This window comes from Triturus cristatus, chromosome 11, assembly GCF_964204655.1.
Source record: "Triturus cristatus chromosome 11, aTriCri1.1, whole genome shotgun sequence".
Classification (NCBI taxonomy): domain Eukaryota; kingdom Metazoa; phylum Chordata; class Amphibia; order Caudata; family Salamandridae; genus Triturus; species Triturus cristatus.
The window spans coordinates 653409654-653426364 of NC_140594.1; the positions used below are offsets into that span (position 1 = coordinate 653409654).

General features: G+C 46.1%; 1 protein-coding gene across 1 annotated transcript in view; it reads left to right on the plus strand.

The window, feature by feature from the left end:
- Positions 1 to 16711, plus strand: part of D2HGDH (D-2-hydroxyglutarate dehydrogenase) — a 595031-nt gene that overhangs the window by 506446 nt on the left and 71874 nt on the right. The window contains exon 9 of the mRNA XM_085634178.1: positions 14686 to 14851. Coding sequence (XP_085490304.1) covers positions 14686 to 14851 — 166 coding nt within the window. The remainder of the gene's footprint in view (positions 1 to 14685; positions 14852 to 16711) is intronic.

Consider the following 16711-nt stretch of genomic DNA (forward strand, 5'->3'; position numbering starts at 1 on the left):
CTGCTTGACCCTTGTTCTGACCCATCTGTCCGCCTTCTTTCCCAATTCTTGGGGAGAGGTCAGATCCGAGTCGACAAGGTGCTGATGCAACAATTGGTTCTGACAGTTGTTTAAAATCTGTTCTCGCATGATAAGATTGTACAATCCTGTGTAATCAGTAACCTTGCTACCCAGCAACCAGCCTTCCAAAGCCTTAGTGGCACAATCGACAAAGTCAGCCCAATCCTGAGACTGAATTTTCTGGGTGTCCCGGAACAGCACCCGGTACTGTTCCGTGGTTAAGCCGAACCCATCAATCAGTGTGTTCTTCAGGACTTGGTAGTTGTTAGCATCCTCAGCTCTTGTAGTGAGGAGCTTGTCCCTTCCTTTACCTTCAAAGGAAAGCCACAGTATAGCTGCCCACTGACTTGGGGGGACGCACTGGACAGTGCAGGCCCTCTCCAAGGCAGTTATCCACTTGTGGATGTCGTCCCCTTGTTTAAAGGGGGGCACTATTTTACTCAGGTGTCTAGTGTCTATACCCCTGTCTTTCTCTCTATTGAGAATGCTGCCACCAGTGGGATCTAACCCACTTAATTTCTGCTCTCGGGCCAAGGCAAGTCTTTCTTTGGCGAGGGCAAGTTCTTCCCGCTCGATCCTCAGATTGACCTCCCGCATCTTCGCTTCATGCTCCCTCCTCTGAGGGGAAGTCATCCCTCTCTGAGAAGATGCCTGAGAGACATGTGTATGAACCGATCTGCCAGAGCCTCTGGAGAGAGACCTAGCTCGTCCGTTCCCAAGGTTAAGCCTGCTTGAGCGTGGGCCCGGGGCTCCCCCAGTTCCATTCTCATGCCTGCTTAAATTGGTCCTAGTAAGCCTGCCGACTACCACTGGACCTTTGTCTGCCTCGTCTCCCGATAACTCGTCCTCGTCCTCCTCCTCTGTGTGGAGGTCGAGGTCTGGGTCACCGAGGGTTCCCTCTAAGGGCGGCATGTTCCCATCTGCACTGGGGGGACCTGTGTTAGAGGACCTCCTAGCATCGTACGCCTCTAAGAGACCTATCAGAATTGCGATGGTAGGGTTAGAACCCTGGTTTAGCTTCCTGGAGGCGCACAGTTGTCGCATCTCCTTGAAGCTAAGAGTTGCATATCGTGACACGACCTGTGGAGGGTCACTGACCACTAAGGGAGTCTGCGAAGACTCTCCGTGGATCGACATGCTTTTCTAGTGAGGTGTAAGTGTTGCACCTACCTACACTATGGGTTTACCTACTGATCCCTTGCTAAGAGTTGTAGTCAGGGTGTGCTAAGCCCTGTTACACTACAACAGCCGGTTCAGTAGAACTCGGAGTATTCTAAGTTAAGTTATATGTACCTGGGTACTTATGTGATCTTTCACTGCGATATTCTTAGGATACGTGTGTGGTAAAACAACAGCAAGCTCAAATCCCAACCGCTGCTCACCAATGTGAGAAGTTGGCCTGATATGTAGTGCTCACTATTCTAGTGATCACTGTGTATCATTCCAAACGACCCTTATTGATGATTGGTTGTAAGTCAACCTTTTAGACCAGCTATCCTAGTAGCGTGGATACGAGCAGTCTTAGGCTAAACTCTAGAGGGCGTGTTAAGCCAGCTGTTTACCATCACATATACCCCTTGAACACCAAGCGAAAGGACACCACACAAGTTGTTATGAAAATAAAGGATATTTATTTATAACAAGACTACCCTGGCTCTTTATGAGTCAGGGAGCTAAGCACACTACAAAACTCTTAGGAAAATACTTCAGTTGCACAATTTACACAAATGCCCGAGGGGCACGAGAAACCATCTACACTAACAGTGAAATGCGAATGGTTAGAGTCTGGAGGTACTGATTCCGGAGTGATCCGATCAGTGGGACTAAACGAAAAAGGAACTGGACACTTGTAGAGCGAACCTGCGATGGAGCACCGAGATGCTCGAGTTACCTAGCCCGGAGGCTGCGGCTGCGTGAAGTTCGGCAAGATGTCGGGAGTCCTCGTGTAGTCTCAGGAGCCTGAAGGAAGAAGTTGCTGGCAGGCGACCAGTGACGATGTTCAGAGCGATCCAAGCCTGGATCGGGGATGAAGGAAACCTGAAAGCAGAGGGGACTCAGTTCTCAACCGCTAGCCAGCGATCGTGTGGTACCAGGAGGGTACCGGCTGAAGTCACCTCGACCAGGTGAGTGGGTGACGTCGGACTCGGCTGTTCCTCGGGCCAGGAGGCGCGGCGGCGACCAGGATGGAGGGCGAGCTGTCCCACGAAGGTGTCTGCTGTCGATGATGCTGGGCCCAGGCAGGGGCAGCGGATCTTGGCAGTGGCAACCCAAGCGGGGGAGTCAAGATGGCGTCGGGAGTGGACCAGGAGGGTCCGTGGTACTCCTCTGTTGAAGGGGAGCAAGAGCCAGTCTGGAGCAACCAGACTAGTGATGAAACAATCGTGGTGCGTCGTGAAGAGGGCCACAAGCCGATCGGCAAGTGGTCGAACAACGCGGTGAACAGCAAGGAGCGGAAGGGCCCCCACGCAGATCTCGGGGATGCTGGGGAGGCAGACTTCGATGCTGGAGCTGCTCAGGGTTAGGGCTTCTCAAACCCTAGGTGCACTCACTCGAGGGTCCCTCGGTGGGCGTGCTAGATAAGCGTCGTGCAGGTTCTGAAGATGGCCGGTCCCGCAGGTCTCGTCACACCTACGACTCTCAGCTGGGCTGATGAGGTAGGTAAAAGGTCAGAGATGGCAGGGACTCGGGTCTCGTCGAGCTGGGCAGTCTTGATCCGTAGGAGAGACTTACAGCAACCCGCAAGCGCTTAGATGGTGCCTGCTGGTGCAGGGTGGCTACTCCTTAGCCACAAGGGAGAGTCTTCAGAAATAGTCAAGAGTTCCTTTCGTGGAAAGTGGTTCGTGATTCGGAGTTATCCGATTATCTGATTATCCAATTTGGGAAGGGGACTCGCTCCTACCTTTATTCTAAGAAAAGGGGCTGGCCCGTGACTAGGTTCTACCTATGGGTGGAGCCAGGAGGGGGGTGGTTACACCCCTATCCTTTGTCCGGCTTCGCGCCAGCTCAGGGGCTGGTGTGCCCCCGAAACTGGTTTGAGCCGGGCTATGCACAGTGAGCACCGGGGTGCCACTTGCAATCACCTTCCTTTCAGCCCTGCCTACCTGGGATACACAAACCCTGTCTGGGACGGTGCTAACACCGCCCTTGACAGGAAACCCTTTGTCCAAGCTCCCCTTGCTGGAAGGTCCCCCAGCAGCAGGAGGTCAGACTTGTGTCTGGTGGCAGCATCCATTTTGTGATGCTGAGGCTTGAGTCAACTTTAACCGGGGTTCAAGGTTACTTCCATGTCGTGTCCCTCTAAAAGGGGGGAATGCTAACCCCGTCACCAGGACTGGCGAGGGGTTTGTATTCCCATTCGTATGACACCTTACTCGACATGTGTAGGTGATGTGAGGCCAAAGTTAGCAAATAACCGCCAGGATTTTAATGCATTAAAAGTAGTTGGCCCGCGTCACCATGGAACGGCTATTAGGACTTGGTTCCGCAAGCCGTCGACGGGCTCAGCTCGCGCCAGAGCACCGTCCCACATGATTCCCTGCACTCTGCCTTCAGGATTGATAAGGCCTGCTATAGGAGTGACTGATAGGAATCCATGTGTCCATTTTAGGGTTTAGGTGTAGGAATACTACACCTACAGCAACGGGTGATTACACCACGTGGCCCCAGCTGTCGTGCAGCCAGTTGTGTCAGATTTGGGCGGCCATTCCAGGGGTGGCATAATACATGCTTCAGCCCCTGGTAGGCCCTGGGTACACCGATGCCCTGGATACCTGTGGTATGCTGAGACAGGGACTGACAAGGCGGCCCAGTTCCAATTAGTGGATGCACCTAACGTACATGTGTGTTAATTTCGAGAGAGAACAGCTAGGCTGTGGGTCTGATTGGCAGGCCCACAGCCGGGGAAAGTCGTAAACCAATGAAGCAAAAGCAAAAAAATCTGGGTGATCATAGGATTGCAGACCCTACTCTCCTACAAACAGCTTCTTAGAAATGTGTATTTTTCACCTAAGATCAGGCTGACCCTCTCCAATTCCACCTTCCAGAAAGACGAAAATGTGGAGAGAGGTTAATGCAATAATGCAATATGTTTAAAACTGTATCATTCCCGTTTTTAAATTCCCAACAAGTTTCAGTCAAGTAATTTAATTTGTCTGATCCTATTCAGTTTACTGCAATGTTTGGTTGTGCTTGCCTCCCGAACATGTGATTTGCACTTTAGAGACTGAAGATTATGCTCTGTCACACATTCTTGCTTTAAGATATCCATTTTCAGCTCATTTGACCAATCCAATCTAGAGTTTAAAAATGCTTCCTTTAATGTCTCTCTTGGAAAACATACAAAGAAAGTGAGCATCATTACACTGCTCCCTCAAATACTCTACTTATTACAATCTTGTATTTGTACCTATACAGATCGTAGTCTCAGAAAACTTCCAAGGCTCTATTTAATTTTCCATAATTCTATCTTTGGCATCTTTAAGTTATACATTTTACACAATTCTGAAAAAGATGTTATTTCTTCCTTTCACCCAATTGCCTTTTTTATTATGAGAAGTCATGCGTAATTTTACAGCATGTGTCTAGAAAAGGTACTGACACAACATACTCTTTCAGCTGAGACCTAGCTCTCATTCATGAATGGGTGTTAGATTAGGAGGTTATATACAGCATTTTTAAAGAGTGCATTTTAGAACCTCAGCTGCCATGCCCAGGCCTGCGACCAAAAGCAGAACTTATCTCCACCTCGACCAGGGAGGACTAAGCAAGCTGAATTCATTGCTCACCCAAGGAGGAAGGAGGATCTGCTGCAACCTATGGGCCCATCCGATTCTGAGTGCTTGGAAGAGGGCTACTGACTGAACACAGCTGCACACGTGGAGCTGCCTCAGGACACTACTGCGTGGGCATGTCTGCTTGAATGGAGTGGAGCAGCCACATGCACACTTGCAGCCGGCACATCTTCCCTGATTGCAGGAGGACCAGTACTGAGGAGCAGGAGGCCGGATTGGGGTTAGACAAATAATGAGAGCTTGAGTGCTTGTTAGTGCCTACCAGACCAAAGAGGGGAGCACTGCTGCACTTATGCTGAAACCTACACCAGGATACCGTAGACTAAAGGAGGCAGAAGGGGTCAGAAGAGGCAGTCCTCCCGGGAGACAGTAGTTGTGCTCCAGAGGCTACTTGAGTATCTGATACTTTAGTATAGTGCGTAGTATTTAGTTTTACTGTGAAGTAAAGTACTTCTCTGTTTGTAAAGTTCAGCACTGGTCTGGACAATAATGATAGTATTTTGCTGGGCGTCTTTTTAGTGTGAAGCCTGTTGTACCCCAACTATAACCTCCTTCAGTAGCCTGTGACTGCTTGCCGTCGCAACTGCTGAGATTCAAGTACTGAAGGTGTTGTACTTTGCCAAGTATGCAGAGCCATAGGGTGGACCCTAAGGCATTAGAGGTAAACGACCCCAGCCCCTATGTAGTCCCTACATGCCCCATGGCTCCATGGACAGGGTCTGCCACAAGAGGACACAGAAAAGAAAGCTGCATAGGTCTCATATTTAAGGTGGCCTGCTCCATTACGGAGTGGGTAAAATACCCTATTCTATATATCAATATTTGACTACTTAAATAAGAATGGAATGGTGTTATGGCAAGAAATTTGTAAGCTATTTCTTTAAAAAGTTTTCTTAAAACTTTTAAACCTAAAACCCACTAAGGAATTATGTCAAAAAAGGAAGCAGAGTTATCCATTAGCTTCTACATACTGTCAGTCAAGAAATGGAGCCCGGGCTGTTCGTCTAACCCCTCTTAGCTTTGCATCTTTTTGAGGTTCAAACATTCACTAGGGAAGTGTAGCCAAGGGTAATTTCTGATCCTCTCTCTGGACAGCTCCCACATCCCAGATAGCTAAAGACAAGAAGAACATGAATGATTTACCATAAAATAAAGATCGTATGGCTGGGTCAGGATCTTTGGAATTTGCTTAAAAAAAATGTATGCTTTGTTTGACTGAGAGAGAGTCAAACTATCACTTAGGAGGGTCTTGGGGGTGGGTTCAGGGATCTAGGTGCCGTATCATATGCTTGTTTTGCAGTAAATGCACACTGTTTCATTCTTCTCCACTTCACATTCAACAACATTGAAAAAGCAAAATGAAAACTATAATTCAGATAAATATGGATTGAGATGGATAATTAGAGGACAGGAAAGGCAAGTAGAAGGGAAAATATTTGGCAGGAAACGGATAATTTCACTATAGCACACATTTCTTTCACTTTAATATAGTGCTCAAACAACAGTTGATGTTGGGACAGCTCATGTGTTAGAATAATCAGTGTGAATATATACACATACAGACTCACTGCATTATGCTGGTGTTACACTTTTTCTTAAGCTCTTAATTCATCATGCAACTGTGATGATTCACCTTCTGCAGATATCAGTGTGCAGGTCAGACTTCATGGTAGAAGGGCTGCTACTACCTTGGCTCATACTCATGGATTGTAACTAGGTAGCATTTTTCTTTTTCTTTTGTTTAACAGATTTTGTAGCTAGGTCAGTATCTGTCAATGGGGGTTGGGCAAGATGACCGCAAGAGTCTCCCACTCATCCCCCTTGCACCTTCTAATTTCTTTGCTCCTCAAGTATCCCCAGTGACACGCTTTCAATAGTGAAAAAAACGCCACTATGGCCTAGTTCACACTCTATTGCATCCCTTTAATGATTTCTAAGACCCAAAATATCACAACTTGCATCAGGCCCATGAGATCTTGAAGCCAAGGGTAAGACAGCCATGGAACATGCAACAATACCAGCATTTTCCCCCTCTTCATTTGAACGAGCAGGTAACAGACCACTAACCTATTAATGGCTGATCCTAACTAAAGGACTGCTATGAGATCTGTGCATCTGTAGCTGAGCAGTTTACATTGTCTGTCCATATGTTTTTCAGCCAAAACACCCAACAGATTATATTAGGCTGAATATCTCACACATATCCAAAGTTGAACAGATACATCTAAGCAAATACATCTGTGGCATACACCAGTTAAAGAGAGCTTCCAGAGCTTACACCTTAAATCCACTTGCATTTTATAATTTTCCCTGCACCAACTGTTCTCATTAGACTGACACTTGCCCAATTAAGCACATGGAAGGACATCTTAGCCATACAGTTGGTTGAACCTTGCTACTTCAACAGCAAATATACATCAAGATTTAATCATATCTTGCACAATACCACTGATGCATAGCATGGCAACAAAGCCTCATGATTGGCTAAGCGCCAACAGTATACCACTTACACGTTGTTCTCAGTGGATGGCTCTGAAAACTCAGTAGGCTGAAAGCAGCCAAAAAATCAGAGTAGACTAAAAAAGTCCTTTGCATCCAACTCCGCACATTCAGTCTAACCAGATTCCTTTACAACAGTCCACCCTGATCCTGATCAGTAATGAACTCCCATAATGTATATCATAGTACACCAACAGTATACATTAGACACAAATCCCGATAGAGCCATACAGACAACCCAGCTCTCTCTCTCTGGGTTTGTCTTCTGATTTGAGTAGCTTTCGAATTTGATATAACAGAAGTGTCAGTGTATATTGATGAGAGATATATCTAAGTTCCGAGTTAGAGATACTGAACTTATTACAACTATCGAGGATGGTCTTAACCTGTATCAATCAGCACTCTACCTACCCTTAGATTGACCAGCCATTGGAATTCATCTTGACAGCTGTTTGAGGCCAATAGCCAAGCCAACAGGGTGGCGGCTGGTCCTTGGGATTCTAAAATCAACAGCACGTATGACAAAAGCTGAGCGACCAACAAGGATTTTGAGGTAGAGACTGATGGCAGAATAGGGTAAAAGCGGGGCTTAACAGATGTCCATATCACAATGAATGTGGCTGCTGTACATGGCATGGAAACAAAATTAAAAAGAGAACTGCTTTGGAGGGTTCGGCTGACAGTACTATGAAGCATAGCTGAGGATGAAGAAGAGGTGAAAGAAGATAGATCAGTAATGGTGCAGGATTTAAAAGTAGGTAGCTGAGAAGGACACCACAAGGCAAATGCAGGAGAATGAATAAAAGAAAGCCAACATGAAAAAGTAAGTGAGATCGGAGGTGAGATAGGAACAGGTGGACTAGAGTGGGTTGGAAAAACAGCCCACCCAGGACAAGAAAACTTGACTGCAGGAGAAGTTGGTGTAGATGAGCTGGGAAAGCGTGCGAGCCTCAACCTATCAAAATGAAAAGAGGATGATGAATAGGGTTAAAGACAAAGGTTGCAGTTACATTAACCCACTCAGTTATTTTTTTTGTAAACAAACTTTATATAGTTTTGTAAGTAGACTTGCTTATATAATTGGAATCTGTCTCGCAGTAAGAGTACAAAGGTATAATTATCCCAGTGCGAGTGGTACAGTTACAGTGCTGTAATACAATTGCCGTCTCCTGGCGTTATCATACATTTTCATAATTTGCCTTTCTCTTAATACGTGTTCATTCACAGCTAGTCTACCTCATACAATAGTTGTAACAGGAGTTCAATATGTCAATAACGTCTACTAAGCATTCCTGTAACCCCCACCCCATCCCACAGTTAACTAACTGGGCATCTCAATAGATATCTACTCTGGTTTTTTTAAACAGAGAGCAACCATTGCATTACTTATTGGCAGGAAACAGTTGCAAGAAACATTTGTCCTATTTTACACTTCTATTTTCTAGATCACATTGCTTATTATATCTTTTTATTTGATTTCTGCGGTTTAGGACAGGGCAGTGATAGTGCAGTGGTGTGTTAGCTGCGTAGGCAACTTGCGCAGCTATCTATGCAGTCGCATCTACAGAATCTCCAGCTGTTTGTGAGGTCCTGTCCCATGCTTTGAAGGACTGCCGTAACATATCCTAGGCTATGGCTGTGGGTATTCTACGCTGCCCTCGCTTTTCCTCTCTACGTATTGCTGCGCTCTCTGCTAGGCTCCATTTCTCCACCTCCTCGTTCCATGCATCTATTTTTGGTGGCCTAGCTGCTTTCCACCTCCTTATGATGAGTCTTTTGGCAAGTATCAACAGTAATGTTATCCCTCCGTCTTCCTACCCTGCCAGCTGGCCCTGCCTGATTTTTCCCGTTGGTATGGGGAGTCCCAAAAGCGGGTGTTTGGCGCATATGACAATCGTGGCTGTGTGTACCTCAGTGCTTGTTTCCAGTATCGCAGGGCCACCTGCAGTAGTGGTGATCCGGTGCTATCAATTGGGTGTGTGCGATGCAGTAAGGAATGCTCTTTCCCCTGTGCCATCAACCTAGGCATAAAGGCAATTTCCAGCAAGTTGCGGCCCGCTAGCCAGTACGAGAGCCATTGTAGCTGACTCGCCATGCAGTAGGCTCTGAAGTCTGGGGCTCCTATGCCTTCAGCTGTTGTCGAAAGTTGTAGCTTCTTCAGGCTTACTCAGCGCCTACCCATACCCCTTATTACCTCTGTCAACAGGGAATCTAGCACTCTGGACACTGTGGGGGGGATTAGTATTGGGAGTGTTGTGAAGAAGTACAGTACCCTCAGTAGCATAACCATTTTTGCTATGGCCAGGCAACCCGTGGTAGACAACAGGAGTGTTGTCCAGAACGCTATTTGTGACCACAATGCGGCAATTATGCGCTGAACATTGCCGTCCAGTGTATCCTGTTGCGTTCTGCATATCCTCACTCCTAGATATTGAATGTGGTTGGGGCCATCTGCACAATATTATCCCCAAAGCTGATCATGTGTGGTGCATTGGTTTCTTTAAAAGAAAATGCTACTGATTCATCAAAATTCATACATAGCCCCGACACCTCTCCAAACTCAACAAATAATGATGCTGCCGCCGGGATCCAACTATGCCAATCTCGAGTGAATAGTATTATATAATCTGCGTATAGTGATCCAGCATCGACCATCGGACCAACAGGTATGCCCATTCCTGGGCCGATATGCGTAGTTTTTGGGATAGTGGCTCAAGCGCTAATATAAAAAGCATGGGGAAGAGTGGGCATCCCTGCCTAGAGCCCCTGTAAATCGCATACTGCCTGGAAACATATTCACCCGTTCTTACACGAGCTGACGGTGCAGCGTACAACAGTCTGACCCAGTTCAGGTATCCCAAGGGAATGCCGTACCTGTCCAGCACCATAAGCATATATTCCTAACTCAGCGTATCACATGCTTGCTGAAGGTCCACTGAGAGACATCCCGCATTTGGAAAATGGTTTAATGGGGCCCCCATCGCCTGGTATAATCTCCTCACGTTGTGAACGGTGCTCCTGCGTGGTACAAATCCACATTGGCCTGCGTGCACCAACTTGCTTAGATATGGAAACAATCATGATGCTAAGATCTTACTCAGTATTTTATCCTCTGTATTTAACACTGATATGCTGTGATGTCAGTGCTGTCCCTCCCAGGTTTGGGCAGCGAGACCACCAATGCCTGGTTGTGGTCGGGGGCAGTGCACCTTCTTCTAGTGCCGCCGAATACAGCTTTTCCAATTGGGGCGCTAACTCCTTAGCATATGCAGCATAAAATGTTGTGGGGAGACAATCCAGTCCCGGAGTTTTATTTTGCGGCAGGTCCCTGATTGCTCCCTGGATCTCCTCCGATGTAATAGGTGATTGCAACTCCACCCTGTCTGTTTCCTCCAACGTGGGCAAATTCACTCCTTGTAGAAAACCGCAAATTTCCTGTGCGTGTGTCTTCACGGGGGCACTATACAGGTGCATTTAGTACTTCTGGAATGCCTCATTTATTGCTAGTTGAGTGTCTACTACACCACATAGGGGATAGCAGATCCTACTGACTGGGATTGCAGGGGAGTGGTCCTGTATTATTCTTGCTAACAATGTACCAGGTTTATCCGCCTCCTTATGGGCACTTTGAATATATGTCCTAAGGTCCACTACGCGCAGCCTCTCGAGTAGCTCCATGTAGTCTATACACACCTTTTGTAACTTTTCTGCGCTATCCGGGGACTCGGCCGCTTCTTTCTCTAGAGGCCCCAACCGCGATTCTACCTCTGTTAGGCTTCGCACGATCGTTTGTCCCTCACCACCACTTTAAATGCTTCCCACTCTGTTAGTGGGAAGGAGGCCGTGCCAGTATTTTGAAAGAAGTAATTATTTATGGTGCTCGATATTTGCGCTTTAAAGGCGCCGTCTTCAAGTAGTTGAGGATTACATTTCCGCACCGGAGTGGGAAAAGGGCCCTATTCGATTGTGAGCGCCAATGGGCTGTGGTCTGATAGCTTTGTACCCGTATACGCTTGTATCTAGCACCTGCGGGAGAGCATAAAATGTGATCTGTTGTCGTCTGCACCGGGTGTACCGGGGAGTAATGAAAGTATTAGCGCGTTTCTATGTTCTTGCTTCCCCATGCGTCTTACCAGTTCCCACCCCTGTGCCCATGTTTCCAGTGTCTTGCCCTGCCATGTTGGTATTGCGCCCCTAAGTGGTGGGTGTGACCCATCTAGTTGTGTGCTCAGTACTGCATTATAGCCCCCCCCCCCCCCCCCCCCCCCAGTATCCATGGGTATTGTACCCAATCCGCTAGGGCTGCAATCACTCTTTTCAGGAACCTCTCTTGCTCTGTATTTGAGGCGTATATGCTACCCATCACCAACACCTGGCCATCAAGTTTCCCCTTCATTAGCACATATCTGTCCTCCCTATCTACTCGCTGTTCTAGGAGGTTGAAAGGGACTCCCGCCCTTATCCATACCGCTGCACCCCTTGCAAACGCAGAATATATTGTGCTGTACAATTGGCCCCTCCACTTTTTCTGAAGTTTACCGGCCACACTTGCATTCAAATGCTTCTCCTGTATGAATACTATGTGCGCCTTGCACCTATTCAGCTGTGCATGGATACAATACCGCTTATGTATAAAGCCCATGCCTCGCACATTCCATGTAAGGAACTTGTACGATGATCTTCATGGCATTTTTATTATATGTGCTTCTAGTACTTTTCTGTCGAACTTGCATTATGTTTGTTGTGCGTGTTTTTTTCAAAAGGGTCGCAACACTTGTTTCTTAACTTTGTCATGAAACAGTGGGACCTTAACTTGGTCCTTACATTTATCATGTGCACTCCATTAGAGCCGCTTTACAGCTGCCCTTTATGACTTCTGACACTCAAGACAGTGTACCTCGTTGCCATTACATCGCCACAGCTTCAAGCTCTCTGTCAGCCCACCATACACCACCTTCTTCCCAGACAAGCCAGTTCTGCAGACGTAAGCATCCTTCTTACCAAAAGTTGTGACGTTGTTGTACGTCTGTCAAACCATCACCCTGCCAGCGTTCTATGCTCCACCTCTCGCCATTAAGTAGGAGGAGAGACTCCATCGCTCGGACCCCAAGAGAGCACTGAACATTTTATACAGATCATACTAAAGAACACTGGGTGGACGATCTGCTCTTTGTGGAGTTCTCTTGAGCTAAAAAGGCAGGGCAGTGCAGAAGAGAACCATCTCCCAATGGATCGTTCTTAGCAATAAGTTCTGTTAACGCATTGGCTATAAAGCAGCCTCTAGAAGGACTGCATGTCCATTCTACCAGGGCCAAAGCTGGTACCACGGTGTTGGCACACAGAATCTCTGTCCTGGACATTTGCCAGGTGGCTACGCAGGCGTGCTCCATACATTCATTAATCACTATTGTCTGTACAGTCAGATTTGCTGAGAGGGTCATTTTGCCCACCTGGTCCTGCAGGAATTTCTGGTTTGAGTCCTGCCAAAGACCCACCTCCAAATAGGTACTGCTTTGGTATCTACTTAAGACATGAGGAAAGTGTGGCTAGAAGTCTTTATCAGAATAATAAGTTACTTACCTTCTGTAAGGCTCTTTCTGGTAGAGACTCTAGCTAGCTGCAGATTCCTAACCGACCTTCCCATCCTCCTCGTTCTGTGGTTAGACTCTATCCAGTGATAAGATCCCAAGTCTAGGAAACTGCACACCGGTCACAACAATTTGCTTATGAGGCTCTGCATCTGGGGCTCTGGGCAGTCTCAAAAGCAACTCACGTCTATGCGCAGGAGTGGCCCTTGTACCTGCTCCGCACATCATTTCTGGAGCGGAACGCCATCTGTGTAGAACCACACAGCTCCACCTACCAGTGTGCACATTTACTGCTGAAAAGTTTCCCGATGCAGTCTGACTCCTGGGCAGTATTCAAAAGGTGAAGAGTCTGCAGCGAGATACAGTCTCCACCAGAAAGAGCGTTACCCAAGGTAAGTAATTAACCCTTTCCGTGCTCATGACGGAACCACTCCGTCATGAGCCACGGGTGCGCTGTGCTCATGACGGAGTGGTTCCATCATGCTGCGGCCGTTGGCGGCCGCTCCGCCCACGCGGCGCTAATTCCCCGCCTGTGCGGGCGATTAGCGCAGTGGGCGGAGACGTGACGGAACCACTCCGTCATGAGCACAGCTCACCCGTGACTCGTGACGGAGTGGTTCCGTCACGAGCACAGCGCCACCGCAACTGCCCCCAAACCCCCCCAGCGCCGCGGCGGAATTCCTGCCACGGCGAAGGGGTTAATTCAATTTCTTGATGTTGTCTATTTGCACATGCACTTGTTGTATTGTCTGGCTGACCATGAGTGCCTGACTATTTATTTCCTGAGCGTTCCTGTAAATTTGGAGTGGGTGCCTATCAATATCTATTCTATGTATACCTTTCGGTGTGCTTGTCTGTGTGTGCCCTTTACAATAACCAGGCCTGTTGTCTTTGTCGGTGTTTGTTTTAAATACATTTAGAGTAAGCCAGGTCCAGACTGCTTGAAGCAGAAAATCTAAATATTTAGTGTGTCACCTTACTTCTAGTGAGTGGATTTCTTAATCATATGATACACGTACAGCATTCATTTTTTTCCTTAAAGGTGGGGATAAAATAATCGAGAAGAATTAGAAAGTCAAGTTGAACTTTAATATTTTTTATGTTAATCACTTTGACTTCCGTCTTGGTACTACAACTACATATTTGATTATTTTTTAATAACGAATGAGCTTCATCGAACAGTTATATAATGAAAAACTTGAAAACTGCATGTATATCTGTTGCCGATGACAGATTTAATACTGTCCGTGAGAAAGACAGGGTTATTGATGAAACATTCGGGATCAAGATGTTCATATTGTTTTTGAAAACATGAGCAGCTTAAAATAAAGTATTTTTTTTTCTATTTGGGGCCTATATTTGCAGTGTGAAGATGGTATGAGAGAAACATATCTAAATGAATACAAATAATACTTTTTTCTCGGTGGTGCTTGTGTTATTCATTGTGAGGATGAAGGACTGAGTCAGCATTGGTCGAAGTCTAAACGGTGACTTGCAGATTACTTCAACACATTGTCAACTCTCAGAGCTATTTCACCAACACAAGGGTATATTCTAGCACAGCTAATGTCCTGCACCCTGTCATAACACCTTAAAGCTCCAAAACGCAGACCATTTGTTTGGTACAAATATGTACTATTTCTGTGCCATATGTGCAATATAATGTCACTGTTCTTTATTCTTAATATATATTGGAAATGTATTCTATTTTGACGTGCATTCTTCATGTATTCCAATCTCTCTTCCAGGCTCTTTGGGCTCTAAGAGAGCACATCACAGAAGCACTTACACATGATGGCTATGTCTATAAGTATGATATATCGCTTCCTGTGCAGCAGCTCTATCAGTTGGTTGTGGACGTCCGGGCAAGGCTGGGAATGGGTGCAAAGAATGTGGTTGGCTACGGACACTTAGGTGAGTAGCACTAAGGGATCTGTCAGTAGTACACACAGCAAGGTAAACTTGAAAAGGTTCGAGTGGACGAAGGTGGTTGCAGAAGATTGGATGATGAGAATCTTACCAGTCTTTTCAACTAATGATTTAATTATTGTGAGATCTCCAAGGAGGCACCAAGGACCAATTAAATCGGTCTCACTGTCTCACTGTCTTACCCATTATATTTGTTCAAAGGCCTACACTCTTCCAATGCAATTTTCCTAGCCATGTCCTACATTTGACTTTTTTCATCAAGGTGCTGACTGCCTCTCCCACTTGTATTAAAATACAATTCTTACTCTATAGAAAGGCAGCAACATATATGACCACTGCCTCTTGTGCAGCACTCTTCTTCATGTTTAATATTAAAGTGGCTCACTTGACATACACAAGCAGTGGATAGAGAAAGGCAGGTTACATATCTTCTTTCAGCACTGGAAACTGTCTCATTTGCCGTGGCTTTCGTCTTAAGTTATGTACTCATGCCTACAGAGCTTTCAAGTTACTTACCATTGTAATTTATTTTGCAAATCATTAAGAGATTGCTTTAATTCTAGAGGTAATAGACTGTTTGATGCCACCCTCTCATTAAGCATGGGCAATAAATACATTTGAACAGGAGTCATGTAGCATCACCAACTATTTTTCAATTCGAATTCAGAGCATATTGGCACCAGTACCAGAAAAAAAAGATAATAATTCCGTACAGATTTTAATTTGTGTCTGTATTTTTAATATTTTATTTAGGCAGAATGCCCTGACTGTGTGCCTGTCTCTTAAGGAATAGTTTAGGCCGGTCTATAGAATACTGTACAAGCAATCAATCAGGCTCAATCATTGCTCTTAGCTGAAATGTCACAAATATTTTCTTGATTCTGAAGGGCATTTTACTAAGTCTAAATGATAAGTTACAGTTCATAGCCTTATGGAGGCCTCTTGCAATATGCTATTATGGATGGCATATTTCTCTTAAAGAGAGTGAAGCGAGGTCAAGATGCAGATAGGTAGACTTCTTTATTCGTGCTACCCCAGCCGCAACTGCCGTAACTCGAACCCCGCACCCCAACCGTTCTCCCGCCGAGTTCCATGCAGGGAACCATACCAATATTCCAACTCAACACCCCCCCCTTCCTACAAGCAGAATGACAAAATATATACAATAAACTAAATGAACAAAAAAATAAGGAAACTAAACAGTGGACATATTTGTGTGGAACATAGGCAAAAAAAAAACAATGAAATAGATCAAGACATTTCATAATCCCAAAACTTTGTGGGGCGTACCCTTGTCCTGAAGAAACCCCAATTTGTCAGTTGCTCTCAAATCAACACTACCCCTGGGCTGAACAGATCATGAAGGATGTGCCATGACTCTGCCAGATACTCTTCTTGTAGCAAAGCGATTGGACTGAATACAGTCAACCTTGGGCAGAGAGGAACCAACATGCACTCCCATTTTCCTTCCCACATGCTCTGCTTTTGATCTGGGGACAACACAAATAAAACACTTGTTCCATGTCTTGCCATTTTCTAAAACAACATCATGATCCCTCACCTCTTTCACCCGTACAGGTGCAGAAAAACCTGACCCACTCTTATGACATAACCAGGTCTCTTAATTCTAACCCAGTCGCCAACCTGAACGGTAGGGACACAATGTTGTTCATTCATGGAATCATACTTCTCCTGAACAGCAGACCTCACATCCGCTACCATGGGTATTTTTGACGCATCTACAGTTTTCCTTTCCATCCACTCTTATTAAGTTTAGTCTCCGCAACTCTCCCCCTCAGCAAGGTGAAAGGAGACATTCCTGTGCTTATGTGAGGAGTAGTTCTC